The sequence below is a fragment of the Microchirus variegatus genome (assembly GCF_963457635.1).
Source record: "Microchirus variegatus genome assembly, chromosome: 18".
Lineage (NCBI taxonomy): Eukaryota > Metazoa > Chordata > Actinopteri > Pleuronectiformes > Soleidae > Microchirus > Microchirus variegatus.
In genome coordinates, this window is record NC_139819.1 from 24,331,918 (window position 1) to 24,346,993 (window position 15,076).

The 15,076-nt window shown below is 50.4% G+C and overlaps 4 protein-coding genes across 5 annotated transcripts; 1 reads left to right on the top strand and 3 right to left on the bottom strand.

Moving 5' to 3' along the window:
• The first annotated feature begins 102 nt into the window (after positions 1–102).
• Positions 103–6,155, top strand: atad1b (ATPase family AAA domain containing 1b). Of its 2 annotated transcripts, XR_014593056.1 has the most exons (11): positions 103–199; positions 805–1,018; positions 1,101–1,199; positions 1,281–1,401; positions 2,866–3,066; positions 3,318–3,424; positions 4,072–4,161; positions 4,735–4,785; positions 4,858–4,988; positions 5,074–5,247; positions 5,298–6,155. XR_014593056.1 is itself a non-coding variant. In XM_083904570.1 (10 exons), exons 2-10 carry the CDS (start codon positions 845–847, stop codon positions 5,186–5,188), a joined length of 1,089 nt encoding a protein of 362 aa, XP_083760696.1. In that variant the 5' UTR covers positions 103–199; positions 805–844; the 3' UTR covers positions 5,189–6,155. The 2 variants fall into 2 exon arrangements, 1 of the variants encoding a protein (XP_083760696.1); XM_083904570.1 differs by having other exon boundaries at positions 5,074–6,155.
• Positions 6,156–6,677: 522 nt separating this feature from the next.
• Positions 6,678–9,913, bottom strand: minpp1b (multiple inositol-polyphosphate phosphatase 1b). The gene is made up of 7 exons (XM_083904580.1): positions 9,495–9,913; positions 8,683–8,925; positions 8,396–8,590; positions 7,992–8,089; positions 7,546–7,676; positions 7,211–7,344; positions 6,678–7,120 (listed from the first exon to the last, which is right to left on the bottom strand). The coding sequence occupies exons 1-7, from the start codon at positions 9,892–9,894 to the stop codon at positions 6,867–6,869; spliced, it is 1,455 nt and encodes a 484-aa protein (XP_083760706.1). The 5' UTR covers positions 9,895–9,913; the 3' UTR covers positions 6,678–6,866.
• Positions 9,914–10,860: 947 nt separating this feature from the next.
• On the bottom strand, positions 10,861–11,571 carry LOC310939745 (leukocyte cell-derived chemotaxin-2-like; the record flags this gene model as incomplete). Its single annotated transcript, XM_083904577.1, has 4 exons — positions 11,540–11,571; positions 11,353–11,464; positions 11,118–11,269; positions 10,861–11,027 (listed from the first exon to the last, which is right to left on the bottom strand). The coding sequence occupies exons 1-4, from the start codon at positions 11,562–11,564 to the stop codon at positions 10,861–10,863; spliced, it is 456 nt and encodes a 151-aa protein (XP_083760703.1). The 5' UTR covers positions 11,565–11,571.
• A 261-nt stretch (positions 11,572–11,832) lies between these two features.
• On the bottom strand, positions 11,833–15,033 carry bbs1 (Bardet-Biedl syndrome 1; the record flags this gene model as incomplete). The annotated part of the gene is made up of 7 exons (XM_083904560.1): positions 14,848–15,033; positions 13,787–14,285; positions 13,531–13,713; positions 13,145–13,276; positions 12,945–13,051; positions 12,732–12,852; positions 11,833–12,663 (listed from the first exon to the last, which is right to left on the bottom strand). The coding sequence occupies exons 2-7, from the start codon at positions 14,186–14,188 to the stop codon at positions 11,833–11,835; spliced, it is 1,776 nt and encodes a 591-aa protein (XP_083760686.1). The 5' UTR covers positions 14,189–14,285; positions 14,848–15,033.
• Positions 15,034–15,076: the final 43 nt, after the last annotated feature.

Genomic DNA, 15,076 nt, shown 5'->3' on the forward strand with positions numbered 1-15,076 from the left:
AACCGCGCACGCGCAGATAGAAGTTCCGCTTGAGTTTATTTTAGTGATATTTTTTTAAGATTTTCGCTTGTGTGTGTGTATCAGTCCGTTTCTCTTCCCGCAGGGGGCAGCACTGAGCCTTACTCGTTAGGAGAAGAAGCACCGTAGAAGAAGAACAGACCCGGAAGTGCTGCTGTCAGACGTGACCGGACCGGAGCCGGTGAGTGAGTCGCGTTTTCCCGGTTAAACGAACGTTTTTCTCTCGTTTCCTCCGCGCGGTTGTAACGCAGACGCCGCGGCTCCGCGCTGCGTCACCGCCGCTCACAGCTGCGTGTTTCCGGTCACAGTCCGCGCCGCTGCCGCCGCACAACCAGAAGGTCAAGCTAATGCTACATTAGCCGCATGGCGGGGGGAGCGCGTTTGGTTTGACATGAAAGTTTAGTGTTTTAGATGAGGAAGGAAGGAGGTAAGGAAGGAAGGAAGAGGGTAGGACCTAAGGAGGTAAGAGGGTAGGAAGTAAGGAGGGAAGGGGGACAAAAAGAAAGGATACAAGGTAAGGAGAGGTGAAGAAGGATGGAAGAAAAGTTGTTCAATGAAGGAAGGAAAGAAAGAGGAGGATTTAGGTAAGGAAACGAGAGAACAAAGAAGGAAGGACAGAAGAAATGTGGTAGGATTAAGGAATCAAGGGAGGAGGAGGCACAGTAGGAAGGCATCAACTGAGGAAAGGAAAATAACTAAGGAGACAAAGGAAGGATAGGGTGGAAAAAAGTGAGTAAGGAAAGATGTGTTTGTAAATATGTTGTTGTTGTTGTTTATCTCCTGCAGCCCGTTGTTGTTGTTGTTGCTGTGCACTGATTGGCTGACCATGGTGTTGGGGGAGGTCCCAGCTGAGAACTTGGCCCGCCCCCTGGGCAGGAACGAGGTCATCGGCCTCCTCTTCCGTCTCACCATCTTCGGCGCCGTCACCTACTTCACCATCAAGTGGATGGTGGACGCCATCGACCCGACCAGGAAGCAGAAGGTGGAGGCTCAGAAACAGGTGGGCGGAGTCTGTGGTGTCAGGTGACGGTCATGTGACGTGCGGCCGCTCTGCAGTTTGTTTGTATGTTTGTTTGTTTCAGGCGGAGAAGTTGATGCGACAGATCGGCGTGAAGAACGTGAAACTGTCCGAGTACGAGATGAGCATCGCCGCTCACCTGGTCGACCCGCTCACCATGCAGGTAACCATGACGACCGTCGCTACGCCACCAAAACACAAAGAGCTGCAGGTAAACCTGGTGACCTTTGACCTTTGACCTCAGATCACCTGGAGAGACATCGCAGGTCTGGACGAGGTCATCACCGAGTTAAAGGAGACGGTGATTCTACCTGTTCAGAAGAGACACCTGTTCCAGGGGTCACGACTCCTGCAGCCGCCCAAAGGTCAGGGGGCGGGGCTACGCTCACAGGGGGAGGGGTTTGGTGAAACCAGAGAGGGAAGTGATGGAGGCAAGGTAGGAAGAGGGTAGGAGGTAAGGGAGGAAGAGGGTAGGAAGTAGGGAGGGAAGAGGGTAGGAGGTAAGGAGGGAAGAAGGTAGGAGGTAAGGGGGAAGGAAGTCAGGAGGGAACCGGGTAGGAAGTAAGGAGGAAAGAGTAGGAGGTAAGGGGGAAAGAGGGTAGGAAGAAAGGAGGGAAGAGGGTAGGAAGTAAAGGGGAAGAGGGTAGGAAGTAAGGAGGGAGGAGAGTAGGAAGTAAGGGGGGACGAGGGTAGGAAGTAAGGAGGGAGGAGAGTAGGAAGTAAGGAGGGAAGAGAGTAGGAAGTAAGAAGGGAAGAGAGTTGGAAGTAAAGGGGAAGAGGGTAGGAAGTAAGGAGGGAAGAGAGTAGGATGTAAGTAAGGAAGGAAGAGGGTAGGAAGTATGGGCGAAGAGGGTAGTAGGTGAGGAGGGAAGAGGGTAGGAAGTATGGAGGGAGGAGAGTAGGAAGTAAGGAGGGAAGAGGGTAGAAGGTAAGGAGGGAAGAGGGTAGGAAGTAAGGAGGGAGGAGAGTAGGAAGTAAGGAGGGAGGAGAGGAGGAAGTAAGGAGGGAAGAGGGTAGTAAGTAAGGAGGGAAGGGGTAGGAAGTAAGGAGGGAAGAGGGTAGGAGGTAAGGGGAAGAGGGTAGGAAATAAGGAGGGAAGAGGGTAGGAAGTAAGGAGGGAAGAGGGTAGGAAGTAAGGAGGGAAGAGAGTAGGAAGTAAGGAGGGAAGAGGGTAGGAGGTAAGGGGGAAGAGGGTAGGAAGTAAGGAGGGAAGAGCGTAGTAAGTAAGGGGAAGAGGGTAGGAAGTAAGGGGGGAAGAGAGTAGGAAGTAAGGAGGGAAGAGGGTAGGAGGTAAGGGGGGAAGAGGGTAGGAAGTAAGGAGGGAAGAGAGTAGTAAGTAAATGGGAAGAGGGTAGGAGGTAAGGGGGAAGAGGGTAGGAAGTAAGGAGGGAAAAGTAAAGGGGAAGAGGGTAGGAAGTAAGGAGGGAAAAGTAAAGGGGAAGAGGGTAGGAGGTAAGGGGGGAAAAAGGTAGGAAGTAAAGGGGAAGAGGGTAGGAAATAAGACGGGAAGAGAGTAGGAAGTAAGGAGGGAAACGAGGAAGAAATGCTAGGTTGGAAGGAAAAGGAAATACGAGGCTCAGAATGATGAAGGAAAGGAAGCTAGGAGGCAAGAAGGATGGGCAGTTTGAAGGAAGAAAGGCTAGGAGTTCAGATTAGGAAGCAAAGGTAGTGAAGAAGGTCACGAAAAGGGGACCAGTGTAGGAAGAAAGGAAAGAAAAGGGAGCAAGGGATGGACTAGGTAAAAGGAACCAGGGAGGAAAGAAGGAAAGGAGTTAGGAGACGAAGGCAAAGCGATGATGAGTGTAGTGATGCTGTTGTCATGGTAACAGGTGTGCTGCTGTACGGCCCCCCCGGCTGTGGGAAAACACTGATCGCCAAGGCGACGGCCAAAGAGGCGGGGTTTCGTTTCATCAACCTTCAGCCGAGCACTTTGACGGACAAGTGGTACGGAGAGTCTCAGAAACTGGCTGCTGCTGTCTTCTCATTGGCTGTTAAACTGCAGCCGTCAATCATCTTCATCGACGAGATCGGTACACACACACACTCACTCACTCACTCTGAGCTGTCAGTCACAGTGTGAGGGCGGGGCTAACGTTTGAAAAACATGTCACTCCAGGCTGTATGTAAATGAGGAGGCGTGGCCTGAATCAATCATGACAATCGTGTGTGTGTTGTTTGTGTGTCTCTCTGTTGTCTCTCTGTTTGTTGTGTCTGTTGTGTCTCTCTCTGTTTGTTGTGTGTCTGTTGTGTCTGTTGTGTCTGTTGTGTCTCTCTCTCTCAGACTCGTTCCTCAGAAGTCGTTCCAGTTCAGATCATGAAGCCACAGCGATGATGAAAGCTCAGTTCATGAGTCTGTGGGACGGACTGGATACTGACCATCACTGTCAGGTGATGATGATGATGATGATGATGATGATGGTGATGATGATGGTGATGATTATGATGAAGATGGTGATGATGATGGTGATGATTATGATGAAGATGGTGATGATGATTATGATGGTGAAGATGGTGATGATGATGATGATGATTATGATGGTGATGATGGTGGTGATGAAGATGATGATGATGGTGATGATGATGATGGTGATGACGATGATGATTATGATGAAGATGATGACGGTGATGATGATGATTATGGTGATGATGAGGATGGTGATGATGAGGATGGTGAAGATGGTGATGATGATGGTGTTGATGATGATGGTGTTGATGGTGATGATGGTAATGAGGATGGTGATGGTGGTGATGGTGATGATGATGAGGATGGTGATGGTGAAGATGATCATGATGGTGATGAAGATGATGATGATGAAGATGGTGATGATGATGATGATGGTGATGAAGATGATGATGAGGATGATGATGATGAAGATGAGGATGATGGTGATGATGATGAGGATGATGATGATGGTAATGAGGATGGTGATGAGGATGGTGATGAGGATGATGGTGATGAAGATGGTGATGATGATGATGATGTGAAGATGGTGATGAAGATGATGATGATGATAATAATAATGATGATGTATCAGGTGATCATCATGGGAGCCACTAACCGGCCTCAGGATCTGGACTCTGCCATCCTGAGGAGGATGCCCACAAGATTCCACATCAACCAACCGGTACGACAGGAAGTCACTCACTCTCTCACACCAAAGTCACTCACTCTCTCACACCAAAGTCACTCACTCTCCCACACCAAAGTCACTCACTCTCTCACACCAAAGTCACTCACTCTCACACACCAAAGTCACTCACTCTCTCACACCAAAGTCACTCACTCTCCCACACCAAAGTCACTCACTCTCCCACACCAAAGTCACTCACTCTCTCACACTAAAGTCACTCACTCTCCCACACCAAAGTCACTCCCTCTCCCACACAAAAGTCACTCCCTCTCACACACCAAAGTCACTCACTCTCCCACACCAAAGTCACTCACTCTCCCACACCAAAGTCACTCACTCTCTCACACCAAAGTCACTCACTCTCCCACACCAGTCACTCACTCTCTCACACCAAAGTCACTCACTCTCTCACACCAAAGTCACTCACTCTCTCACACCAAAGTCACTCACTCTCTCACACCAAAGTCACTCACTCTCTTACACCAAAGTCACTAAAGACGTGATCACGTGACATTCTAGATTTATCGTAGACTTCATTAACGTCAGTGACGGCGTGCTGTGTTACAGAGCGTCCAGCAGAGGGAGCAGATCCTGCGTCTGATCCTGGAGCATGAGAGCGTGAGTTTCTTCTTCGTTGGTGATATTTAAGCGTTGATTGACAGGTGATCAGAGCGTTAACTCCTCCCTCAGGTCGACTCCTCAGTTAATCTCAACTCCGTCGCCAAGGAAACGGACGGTTTCTCAGGAAGTGACCTCAGAGAGATGTGTCGCGACGCGGCGCTGCTCTGTGTGCGAGACTTCGTCCACACTCAGGACGACGGGTACGTGAGCGCCGCCGCCACCTGAGGGCAGCACTGAGCGCGACATGGTCGACGTACGCTAATGCTTTGTGTCTCCGTCTCACAGTGATGATGTCATACGTCCCATACATCAGAACGACCTCCAGAGAGCCATCGGCAAGATGAAGAAGTCAAAGTCAGCGGGCGGACACGGCGTCCTGCTGCACGCCGCTCTGGACTGATCACATGACCTCCTGATGACCTCAGGTCACGACCTCAGGTCACGACCTCCTGATGACAAGTCACGACCTCAGGTCACGACCTCAGGTCACGACCTCGTGATGACCTCAGGTCACGACCTCGTGATGACCTCAGGTCACGACCTCACCACGTATTTAAATCTTTTCTTCATTTGCTGTTTATTTAAAACAATGATTTAAATAAAAACATCAGTTTTAAAAAAAAACAAAAAAAAACATCTCCTCCAGTGTTAACTTCACTTCCTGTCCGGTCTCTTCACTTCCTGTCTGACGCTCTGAGCTCATTGGCTGCTGCTGACGAGCTGTAGATTAAGTTATGTTGCGTTCACACTGAACAGGAAGTGATTTTTGTTTAAAGTTACGTCGCACACTTTTTTACCTGTTCAACGATGCTTAACCTCTGGGGCTAATGCTAAGCTAATCACTCTAATGCAGCTAAGCTAAGCACCCTCCTGGATCTAGTTTTAAGCCAACTACTCTTTTCAATGGTAATGCTAAGCTAGCTGTTTTTTCTGGGGCTAAGATGAATACTCTTTTGGGACTACTGCTAAGCTAACTACTCTTTTGGGGCCAATGCGAAGCTAACCACTCTTTTGGGGCTAAAACTTCCCCCGTCTGTGACTGATGCTAAGCTAATTTACACTTCTGGTGCTAATGGTGCGCTAACTGATTTTCTGGTACTAATGCTAAGCTAACTGTGTTCTCAGTAAAGTGCGACTGTAACACAGGCGCATTAGCTCTGATCAGATTAGAAGGGATTATTTTCACATTAATCTGTTTGTGCGGTGATGAAGGTGAACACACTTCCCATGATCCTTCACTTTGTTACCACGGAAACTGATCAATGACCGTTTTTCCCTCTACAGCAGCAGCACCTGGTGGCCGTCAGAGGAACTGCAGTGACCGTGTTTTAACGTCTGATAAAACCAACATTTATTATTTAACTTAATTTGAGCCAAAAATAAAAACTGGACATTTTTCTAAAAGTTAATTTAAACATTTATTTATTGACTTTTTAAATTCAGTTAAATCTAGTTTTTAATGATGAGAAATGAAAACTGTTACAATTTAATTCTTTTTGACTTGTTTACATTTTAAAGAATGTTTAAGTTTATTTGTATTTTCTTATGTTCATGATGACATCATCACATTATTGATCAGTGGTTTGTTTGTAAATCACCTGCTGATGTTTGTTTGTTTGTTTCCTGTTGTGACTGTGAAATAAAGCCACGTTTAAAGTGTTTTTCTGTTTGTGACGTTAATTATAACAACAATAATTTAACTCATTTGTTTGGTTTAAAGTTTACCATCTTTATTTAAACTTCTGATTTTCATGTTTGAACTCAAAATTCTCCGTTTGTCAAACATTTTTAGATGAAAACAAAAAGTCGTCTTTTGTTTACAAAAAAATCATGAAATAATAAATACAAACACTTTCAGAAAACATAAAAACTGTTCGTCTGTCTGGGCTTTTATTTTGAAACCAGAGCTAACCAGAGCTTTTATTGTGAAAGTCCCCACACAGAATCGACCTTAAATAAACAAAGTTAAAGCTTTCCACCACCAGGGGGCGCTACAGCAGGTTACTGCCGTCACGGTAACGTCTGTTTTTAGCTAAGCTGTGATTGGACCGTCAGTGTTGAGGGGGCGGAGTCACCCGTCAGAGCTCAATGTTGGGGGCGCGGCCCACCGTCGTCCCCTCACACTCCTTGTGGAAGTCGCAGCCGTCCAGCAGGTGGCGGTACGTGGCGCGGACGTCGCGGTACAGCGGCGCGTCCTCCGTCTCTAATCCCGGGAATCGAACCGGCGTCTCGTTGACGAGCAGCTGCAGGCGAGGACCGCGCTGACAGTCGTAGACCACGAAGACCACGTTAGCGGCGTACGGGACGATCCGACTCGACCGGAAACTCCTGTCTGTGGAAACACACCGCAACTCAGGCTCCGCCCACAACAAGGCTCCGCCCACAACAACCTCACCAGTCAGGAGGAGGCGGAGCTTCATACCCTGCTGCAAGTGGTAGTTGTCTGCTGTGGGCGGAGTCTGGTCCTTGTGAAGTCCCAGCAGAGACAAAAGGGGGAGGAGCGTCTCAGCGTGTCCAACCAGGACGGAGGCGGGTTCTGGAGACGCCTCGGTGGACCTGAGGAGGACATGAGGGACATGAGGGGGACATGAGGACACATGAGGGACATAAGGACACATGAGGACACATGAGGGACATAAGGACACATGAGGACACATGAGGGACATGAGGACACATGAGGACACATGTTCATGTTCCCAGGTTTAATCCCAGGTTTAACCCTGGATAATAACATGAGGACAGTGGTTGGACACTGACCTGCGGGGACGTCCTGCCTTGTCCAGGTTCCTGAAGATGTGATGGAAGAGAGGACAACTGGACAGACCGTTGATCACATGACCGTGAGAACGTTTCCAGTAATGTTTCAGGTCAGATTTATACTCCAGCACCTGACAGAGGACAGACGGAGGACAGAGGACAGACGGAGGACAGACAGAAGGAGGACAGACAGGACAGAAGGAGGACAGATGGAGGACAGACAGAGGACGGAGGACAGACAGAGGACAGACGGAGGACAGACAGAAGGAGGACAGACAGGACAGAAGGAGGACAGACGGAGGACAGAAGGAGGACAGATGGAGGACAGACACAGAGGACACTTTAGGCTGCTGTCAGTCAGGCTCACAGTGATGATGTCACGATGATGTCACGATGATGTCACGTCATGATGATGTCATGATGATGATGTCATGATGATGTCAAACCTGGGCATCGTGCTCGTCAAACAGGAAACACCAGGGAGAGTGAAGAGATTTGATTGACAGCTCATAAGAACACAGGAAGAACGCTGCTTCAACTAAATCTACAGGAGACACAGAGGGACAAACTTCATCTGTGTGTGTGTGTGTGTGTGTGACACAGAGGGACAAACTTCATCTGTGTGTGTGTGTGTGTGTGTGACACAGAGGGACAAACTTCATCTGTGTCTGTGTGTGTGTGTGTCTGTGTGTGTGTGTGTGTGTGTGTGTGTGTGTGTGTGTGTGTGTGTGTGTCTCTGTGTGTGTGTGTGTGTGTGTGTGTGTGTGTGTGTGTGTGTGTGTGTGTGTGTGTGTGTCTCTGTGTGTGTGTGTGTGTGTGTGTGTGTGTCTCTGTGTGTGTGTGTGTGTACCTGGTGTCAGGTGGTCATGATGAAGGCTCAGTCTCTCCATCATCCTCTTCCTCACTCCCTCCATCTCCTCCCCGTGTTTAAACTTCTCCACTTCCTGTAGAGCTGTGATGTTGTTCTCTACGCCGTCAACGTAACCACGGCAACGGTCAAAGAAACGCATCAGGTCATCGTCCACATGGTGACTGTAGTCCACCTCTGAGACAGAGGACAGAGACAGACAGAGACAGTGTCTTTACTTCCTGTTGCTGAGTCACTCTCTGTCGTGTTTTTTCACGTGTGCGACTCACCGCCCCCTCCTCCTCTGGCCCCGCCCCCTCCTCTGGCCCCGCCCCCTCCTCTGGCCCCGCCCCCTGGCATCAGCAGCCCCTCCTGAAAAGCCTCCACGCTGCTCACACACCTGTGTTTGGAGCTGGTCACAAAGCTCACCCTCCTCTTCCTCACGTTGTCCTCTGACAGCAGAGACGGGAATAAGACGGACAGACGCTGGGCCAGGTGACGAAGGTCGTCTCTGCCCTTCATCACCAGCTGACCTGAGGAAGAGGAACATGCTTCTGTGACTCTGGTACTGCCTCCTGTGGTCAGTTTCTGTCACTGCAGTAAAACAACACTTTCATTATATTGTGATAACATCTAAATCACAACATTTTGACTTGTAACAGTGTGATATTACCATTCATAAAACAATATTATCACGATATTATCGCGAAGAAAAAATATATTATCGCGCGTAAAACGATATTATCACGATATTATCATGATATTATCGAGTGTAAAACGATATTATCAGGATATTATCGCGTGTAAAACGATATTATCACGATATAACCGCGTGTAAAACGATATTATCACGATATTATCGCGTGTAAAACGATATTATCGCGTGTAAAACGATATTATCACGATATTAACGCACGTTAAACGATATTATCACGATCTTATCAGGTGTATAACGATATTACCAGGATTTCTTTGACTTGTAAAATGTTAAAATCCTGACACTATGATTTCGAACACACTGGCCCCGGTGTCCTCCGTGTCCCCGCCGGTGTCCCCGCCGGTGTCCCCGCCGGTGTCCCCGCCGGTGTCCCCGGTGTCTCACCGTCCATGTCCTCGGTGTACCACATGACCCAGCGGCTCTGGAGCTCTCGCAGCCGGGAGCCCGCGGAGCCCCGGGACGCCCCGGCCCGGACCAGCTCGCTCAGCCTCTGGATCCTGCGTATGTTCTTGGCGGTCGGGTAGCGGCTGCCGTGGCGGATGACGGCGGTCAGATGGACCGGGGAGCAGCGCTCCGTGTGCGGAGGTCTGAGGACGGAAGTGTTGACGGAGGACGCATCCTGCAGCAGGTGCGGAAACGCGTCCTCGTAGCGAGTCTTTGTCCCGAAGTAAGCGGCGATGTTCGGGATGTCCGACACCGACAGAGCGGAGCAGAAGAGGCGGCTCCAGAGCAGACTCACCGCCGTCAGAAGGAGTCTGTCTGCGGGCAGCAGAGCGGGGACCATGTCGCTAACCTCCCGCTCCTTTATTTACTTTGTTGATCTTCCGGGTTTGCGTGACCTCTGACCTCTGTGGTTGCCCCGCCTCCTCCCAAACGCCTAACCAATGAGAATATGATGATTGAGGTGTTTTCCGGTCAGGTTTTTCAAAATAAAACCTTAAACATACATACATGTGCCGTTCTTTCCTTTCAAAATAAAAGACAAATGTGTTATTTTATATTTTTGTGTGTGTGTGTTTGTGTTTGTGTTCTTGTACTTATAGCATACTGAGGACCAGTGAGGGGTTTTAACCAACAAAGTGAGGTCATTTTTACAAAGTGAGGACATTTTGTCCGGTCCTCACTTCTTTTTGATTTAAATCACTTCCTGAGGTTGTAAACATGTTATACTGTTTTTCACAGAGCTCCTCAATTTGGTACCATAGCTCTGGGGCTCCCCCTGCAGACATGTTATGGTACTGCACCCAGTAGTTCTTTATAGATGTCATTGAAGTAGATATTTGTAATTGTGTTGATTTATAAAGTGGAAATGCTGGTCCTCACTTTGTTAGCACTTTTACCTGGTCCTCAGTATGCAGCAAGTACAAGAATGTGTGTGAGTGTTGTTAATTTGAATGAATGTGTGTGTGTGTGTTGTTGATTTGAATGAGTGTGTGTGTGTGTTGTTGATTTGAATGTGTGTGTGTGTGTGTGTTGTTGATTTGAATGAGTTTGTTTGTGTGTTGTTGATTTGAATGAGTGTGTGTGTGTGTGTGTTGTTGATTTGAATGTGTGTGTGTTGTTGATTTGAATGTCTGTGTGTGTGTGTGTGTTGTTGATTTGAATGTGTGTGTGTGTGTGTTGTTGATTTGAATGTGTGTGTGTCGATCAGGACTCAAACGACTGTAAGTTGATTTGAATCTTTTATTTTTATGTATTCCTCATCATGAGCGGCTCAGAGGCTCAGAGGTCAGAGGTCAGAGGTCAGAGGTCAGAAGTAGGGCGTGGGGTCACTCTTGTCGGCCATCTGGACGTGGATGTGTGAGGTGATTCCCGGGTAAACCCTCTGCATGGGCAGCATGACCCCGATCTTCTGACCTTTGGTCACCGTCCCTGTGGTACGATCCGCTCTGACGTAGAACAGTTTGAATCTCAGACCTGAAACGACAGCGTCAATAATTCATCATCAAATCAATCGATCGACCAATCAGTGGACTGTGTGTTGTGAGTGACTGGTCGTAGCCCCACCCCCTCCGCTCAGGTTGATGCCGCTGTTGATGGCGGCCTTGGTGACGTCACTGTAGACGGTGAGTCCACCTTCGAGGGTCACGTCAAACGGAGCGTAGACCACCGAGCCGTCCGCACACGCGATGTCCAGACCTTTGTGCTCACGGGTGCCCCTGGACCAACACACACACACACATTACTAACCCTAACCCTGCAGACGTTTTCCCATAATGCACCTGGGCAGCAGTGTGTTTACCGGGAGGCGCCGTAGTGACCTTGACCCCAGCTGTCCCTGCTCCTCCTACTGTTGTTAGGGTTTCCACTGCAGAGCTGACCGAACTGAACGGCCTCACACACACACAACAGGGCTGCACACACACACACACACAGATGTGTTAATGTGATCATTGATCGTTGATCGCTGATCGCTGATCGTTTCTTACCAATCGCGGTGACGATGTGTCTCATGTTGATCATTTTCTCTTCTCTCTGACGCTTCAGTCTTCAGTCGATCTTTTATAAACCAAAGTTTCGACACAGAGGAAAATCCCAAATGTCTGTGGGATTATTTAAGGTTTCACAAGAGCAGGTGAAGGGGGAGGAGCCAACGACCTCTGGACTCAAACACCAGCTGGTGACCTTTGACCTCAGTGACTCAGTGAAACCACAAACATGAAAGTTTACAAATCGTTTATTTCGTTTAAAATCTACAAAGACAAATGAGATAAATACGGCTTCAGCCGAGCGTCAGTCCTTCGCTCACGGGCATGTTGATGTGAGCGGTCAGCAGGGGGCAGCTCCTGCCCTCGTGCAGGACGAAGACTTTGATGACGTCGGCGACGCCCTTGTCGCTGGTGGACTCCACCGACGTCTCCACGGGGTAGACCAGGCCGGGCAGCAGCAGCGGGATCCTCATGTACGGGTTCTTCATGCGATACAAGCTCTCGTCGTACAGGAAGCTGACGGCGAGGTCCATGACGGGACGACACGCCGCCGTGTTCTGGACGTTCAGGGTGAGTTTGAAGGACGGACCCAGACCCTGGACCACGGCGTTCATCTTGAGCGGCTCGGTGAGGCTGGAGGACACCGGCGCCAGACTGGACTCCAGCGCCTTCACGTAGGCTTTGGCGGCCGCCAGCCTCATGCGGCTCAGGTCCATCTGGAAGGCTCGGTGCATGGCGGCGCCGTTCTCGCGCTCCCTCAGCGTCTGGTCCACGTACAGCTTGGTCTTCTTGGGCACGTTGAGGCGGACGCCCTGGGCCGGCGGCGGCCCGGCGACGCTGTCCCTGTCCTCGAACGTCGCCGTCCTCTTCAGGATCTTCACCATCATCCCGCCGCCTTTGGTGGTCATGATCAGCGTCCCGTCCTCGCGGCCGTAGCGGCCGAAGCAGATGCTGGTGACCACGTCGGGCGTTCTGATGGTGCTCAGCAGGTTCTTGTCGCGGTAAAGCTGAACCTCGCAGTTAGCCAGGCCCACCAGGACGGCCTGGAACCCCCGCGTGGGCAGGTCCATGGTGGCCATGGTGGTGATGGGAGCAGGGAGGACGCACCTCCACAACCTCTTCCCCTGAGGACACACAGACAAACACACTCAGCTCACACCGTCTCCACGGCGACGGACAACAACGTCTTTACCTTCTGACTGAAGCCCTGCAGACTCTCGTCAGAGCAGCCGATCACCACGACCTTCCCCACCCGGACCAGGCCCACGGGGTGACACGACAGCTCCACGCAGTACTTTGGTTTGTCCGAGTCTCTGAGGAGCAGCAAACACCTGAGGTCACACCTGAGGTCACACCTGAGCCTGCTGGCTCCGCCCACCCTGCCCTCACACAGGTGTGGTCTCACCTGCGCAGGATGTAGATGTTTCCGTTGCGACACGCCACCGTCACGCGGAACTCCACGTCAAACTGACCCGTCACGTCCATCATGGTGGGAGGAGCCGGCAGCGACATCTGCCACAAACACACCACGTTAGTTCACCTGTGACCACGCCCACGACGAAGACCACGCCCATGACGAAGACCACGCCCACGGCGGCGGTTCACCTTTGACAGGATGATGAAGGCCTCGGGGTCGAGGACGTAGACGTCGCTGCTCTCCGTCCCGATCACCAAACAACTGACGCCGTCGTCGTCGGCCGTGCTCTTCTTCAGAGTCCCGATGCAGGTGATGACGGTCTGAAACAGGAAGTGACATCATCAGCAAACACGGCTCATTATTACAGGCTGAGTTAGCCACCAGGGGGCGACACGGTCAAACATCAAAGAGTAAGAGTAAGTTCCAGGAGGAACTTGGCGTCTGTGAAGTGAGGTCAACAAAGGTCTGTCGGCCATGTTTGTTGATGGTTACCTGGCGCCTGATTGGCTGCTGTCTGTTGTCATGATGGTTACCTGGCGCCTGATTGGCTGCTGTCTGTTGTCATGATGGTTACCTGGCGCCTGATTGGCTGCTGTCTGTGCAGCTGGACGAACTGCTCCATGTCCGTGTTCTCCAGAGAGAGGAACCTGAGCGAGCGCTCGGACAGCGGGACGTCCGCCTTCTTCCTGACGTCCTCCAGCGTCTCCTTCAGGGTCACGGGGTCGATGTGCCCCTCCCTCGCCTGCTGCCACACGGCCTGACCAATCAGAGCACAGCAGCGTGTCACGGTCGGCGGTGAGGAATCACGTGACCAGGAAACACACGCTCACCTGCTCCAGCGCGTTGACCTCCAGCCCGGGCAGCGTGAACTTGAAGTACGGCCTCAGGTTCTTGTAGACGTAGACGCAGGGTCCCGACGCCACGGCGACGGCGGGGATTCGCGGCTCGTGCAGATCCATGAAGAAGGCGACGAGGCCGGTGGGCAGGTCCAGCAGAGCGCTCTCGCTCAGCAGAGCCGTGCCGCGGAAAACCTTCAGCTTCATCCCAGAGGAACCCGAGGAACCCGAGGAACCCGAGGAACCCGAGGAACCCAGGTCTCCCACCAGCAGACGACTCTCACCGTCACCGCTGAGGTCAGCGAGGTCAACGCACGACGACAGCGTGTGCAGACCGGCCACGGGGTCATAGTGAGCGTCCAACCACCGTCCTCCATCACTGCTGCTCTCACACATGACGGGGGCGGAGCCTCAGAGCCGTTCACACAGAGGAGGAGGAGGAGGAGGAAGAGGAGGAGGAAGAGGAGGAAGAGGAGGAGGAAGAGGAAGAGCTCTGCAGAGAGATTAAAGAAAATTCATTAAAATTAATCATCACAAACAACTCAATTATTAATTTAACCAGAATAACCAGTATAACACACACACATGCAATACAAACACAGGTAACACACACACGCAGGTAATACACACACACACAGGCAATATATACACACACACACACAGGTAATACACACACACACACAGGTAATACACACACACACACACACAGGTAATACACACACACACACACAGGTAATACACAAACACACACACGCACACAGGTAATACACACACACACACACACACAGGTAATACACACACACAGGGAATAAACACACACACACAGGTAATACACGCACACACACAGGTAAGACACACACACACACACACAGGTAATACACACACACACACACACAGGTAATACACACACACACACAGGTAATACACGCACACACACAGTAGATGTTGTTGTTTATCAGTGAATGAGTTGTTTGTAATAATCGATCACGTGACTGTGATCGAATAAAACGTCAAAAACAGATGTCACAGATAAACACCGCCCCCCCCCCCCTCACCGTTGTCATGGAAACGTGTTGTCGCGTCTCGTTGATCGTGACGTAAGATCTGTTTTCTTTAATCACGAGGCAGCGCGAGGACTCTTTATATATATATATATATTAAAAAAACACAGTTTGATCGATTAAGATCGACTCGATCACGAGGGAACAGAAGGTTTCATCAGATAATCCAGCTCCGTTAATCTGATCCTCATCTGCTGCGGCCCTTACTGATGACGTCATCAAC

Coding starts and splice junctions, on each gene's coding strand:
- atad1b (XM_083904570.1), top strand. CDS start 845: ATGGTGTTGGGGGAGGTCCCAGCTGAGAACTTGGCCCGCCCCCTGGGC. Junction 4,162..4,734: donor GATTCCACATCAACCAACCG/GTACGACAGGAA, acceptor GCTGTGTTACAG/AGCGTCCAGCAGAGGGAGCA. Junction 4,989..5,073: donor GTCCACACTCAGGACGACGG/GTACGTGAGCGC, acceptor TCCGTCTCACAG/TGATGATGTCATACGTCCCA.
- minpp1b (XM_083904580.1), bottom strand. CDS start 9,894: ATGGTCCCCGCTCTGCTGCCCGCAGACAGACTCCTTCTGACGGCGGTG. Junction 8,591..8,682: donor GGCCAGAGGAGGAGGGGGCG/GTGAGTCGCACA, acceptor CCTCTGTCTCAG/AGGTGGACTACAGTCACCAT. Junction 7,345..7,545: donor AAGGCAGGACGTCCCCGCAG/GTCAGTGTCCAA, acceptor TGTCCTCCTCAG/GTCCACCGAGGCGTCTCCAG.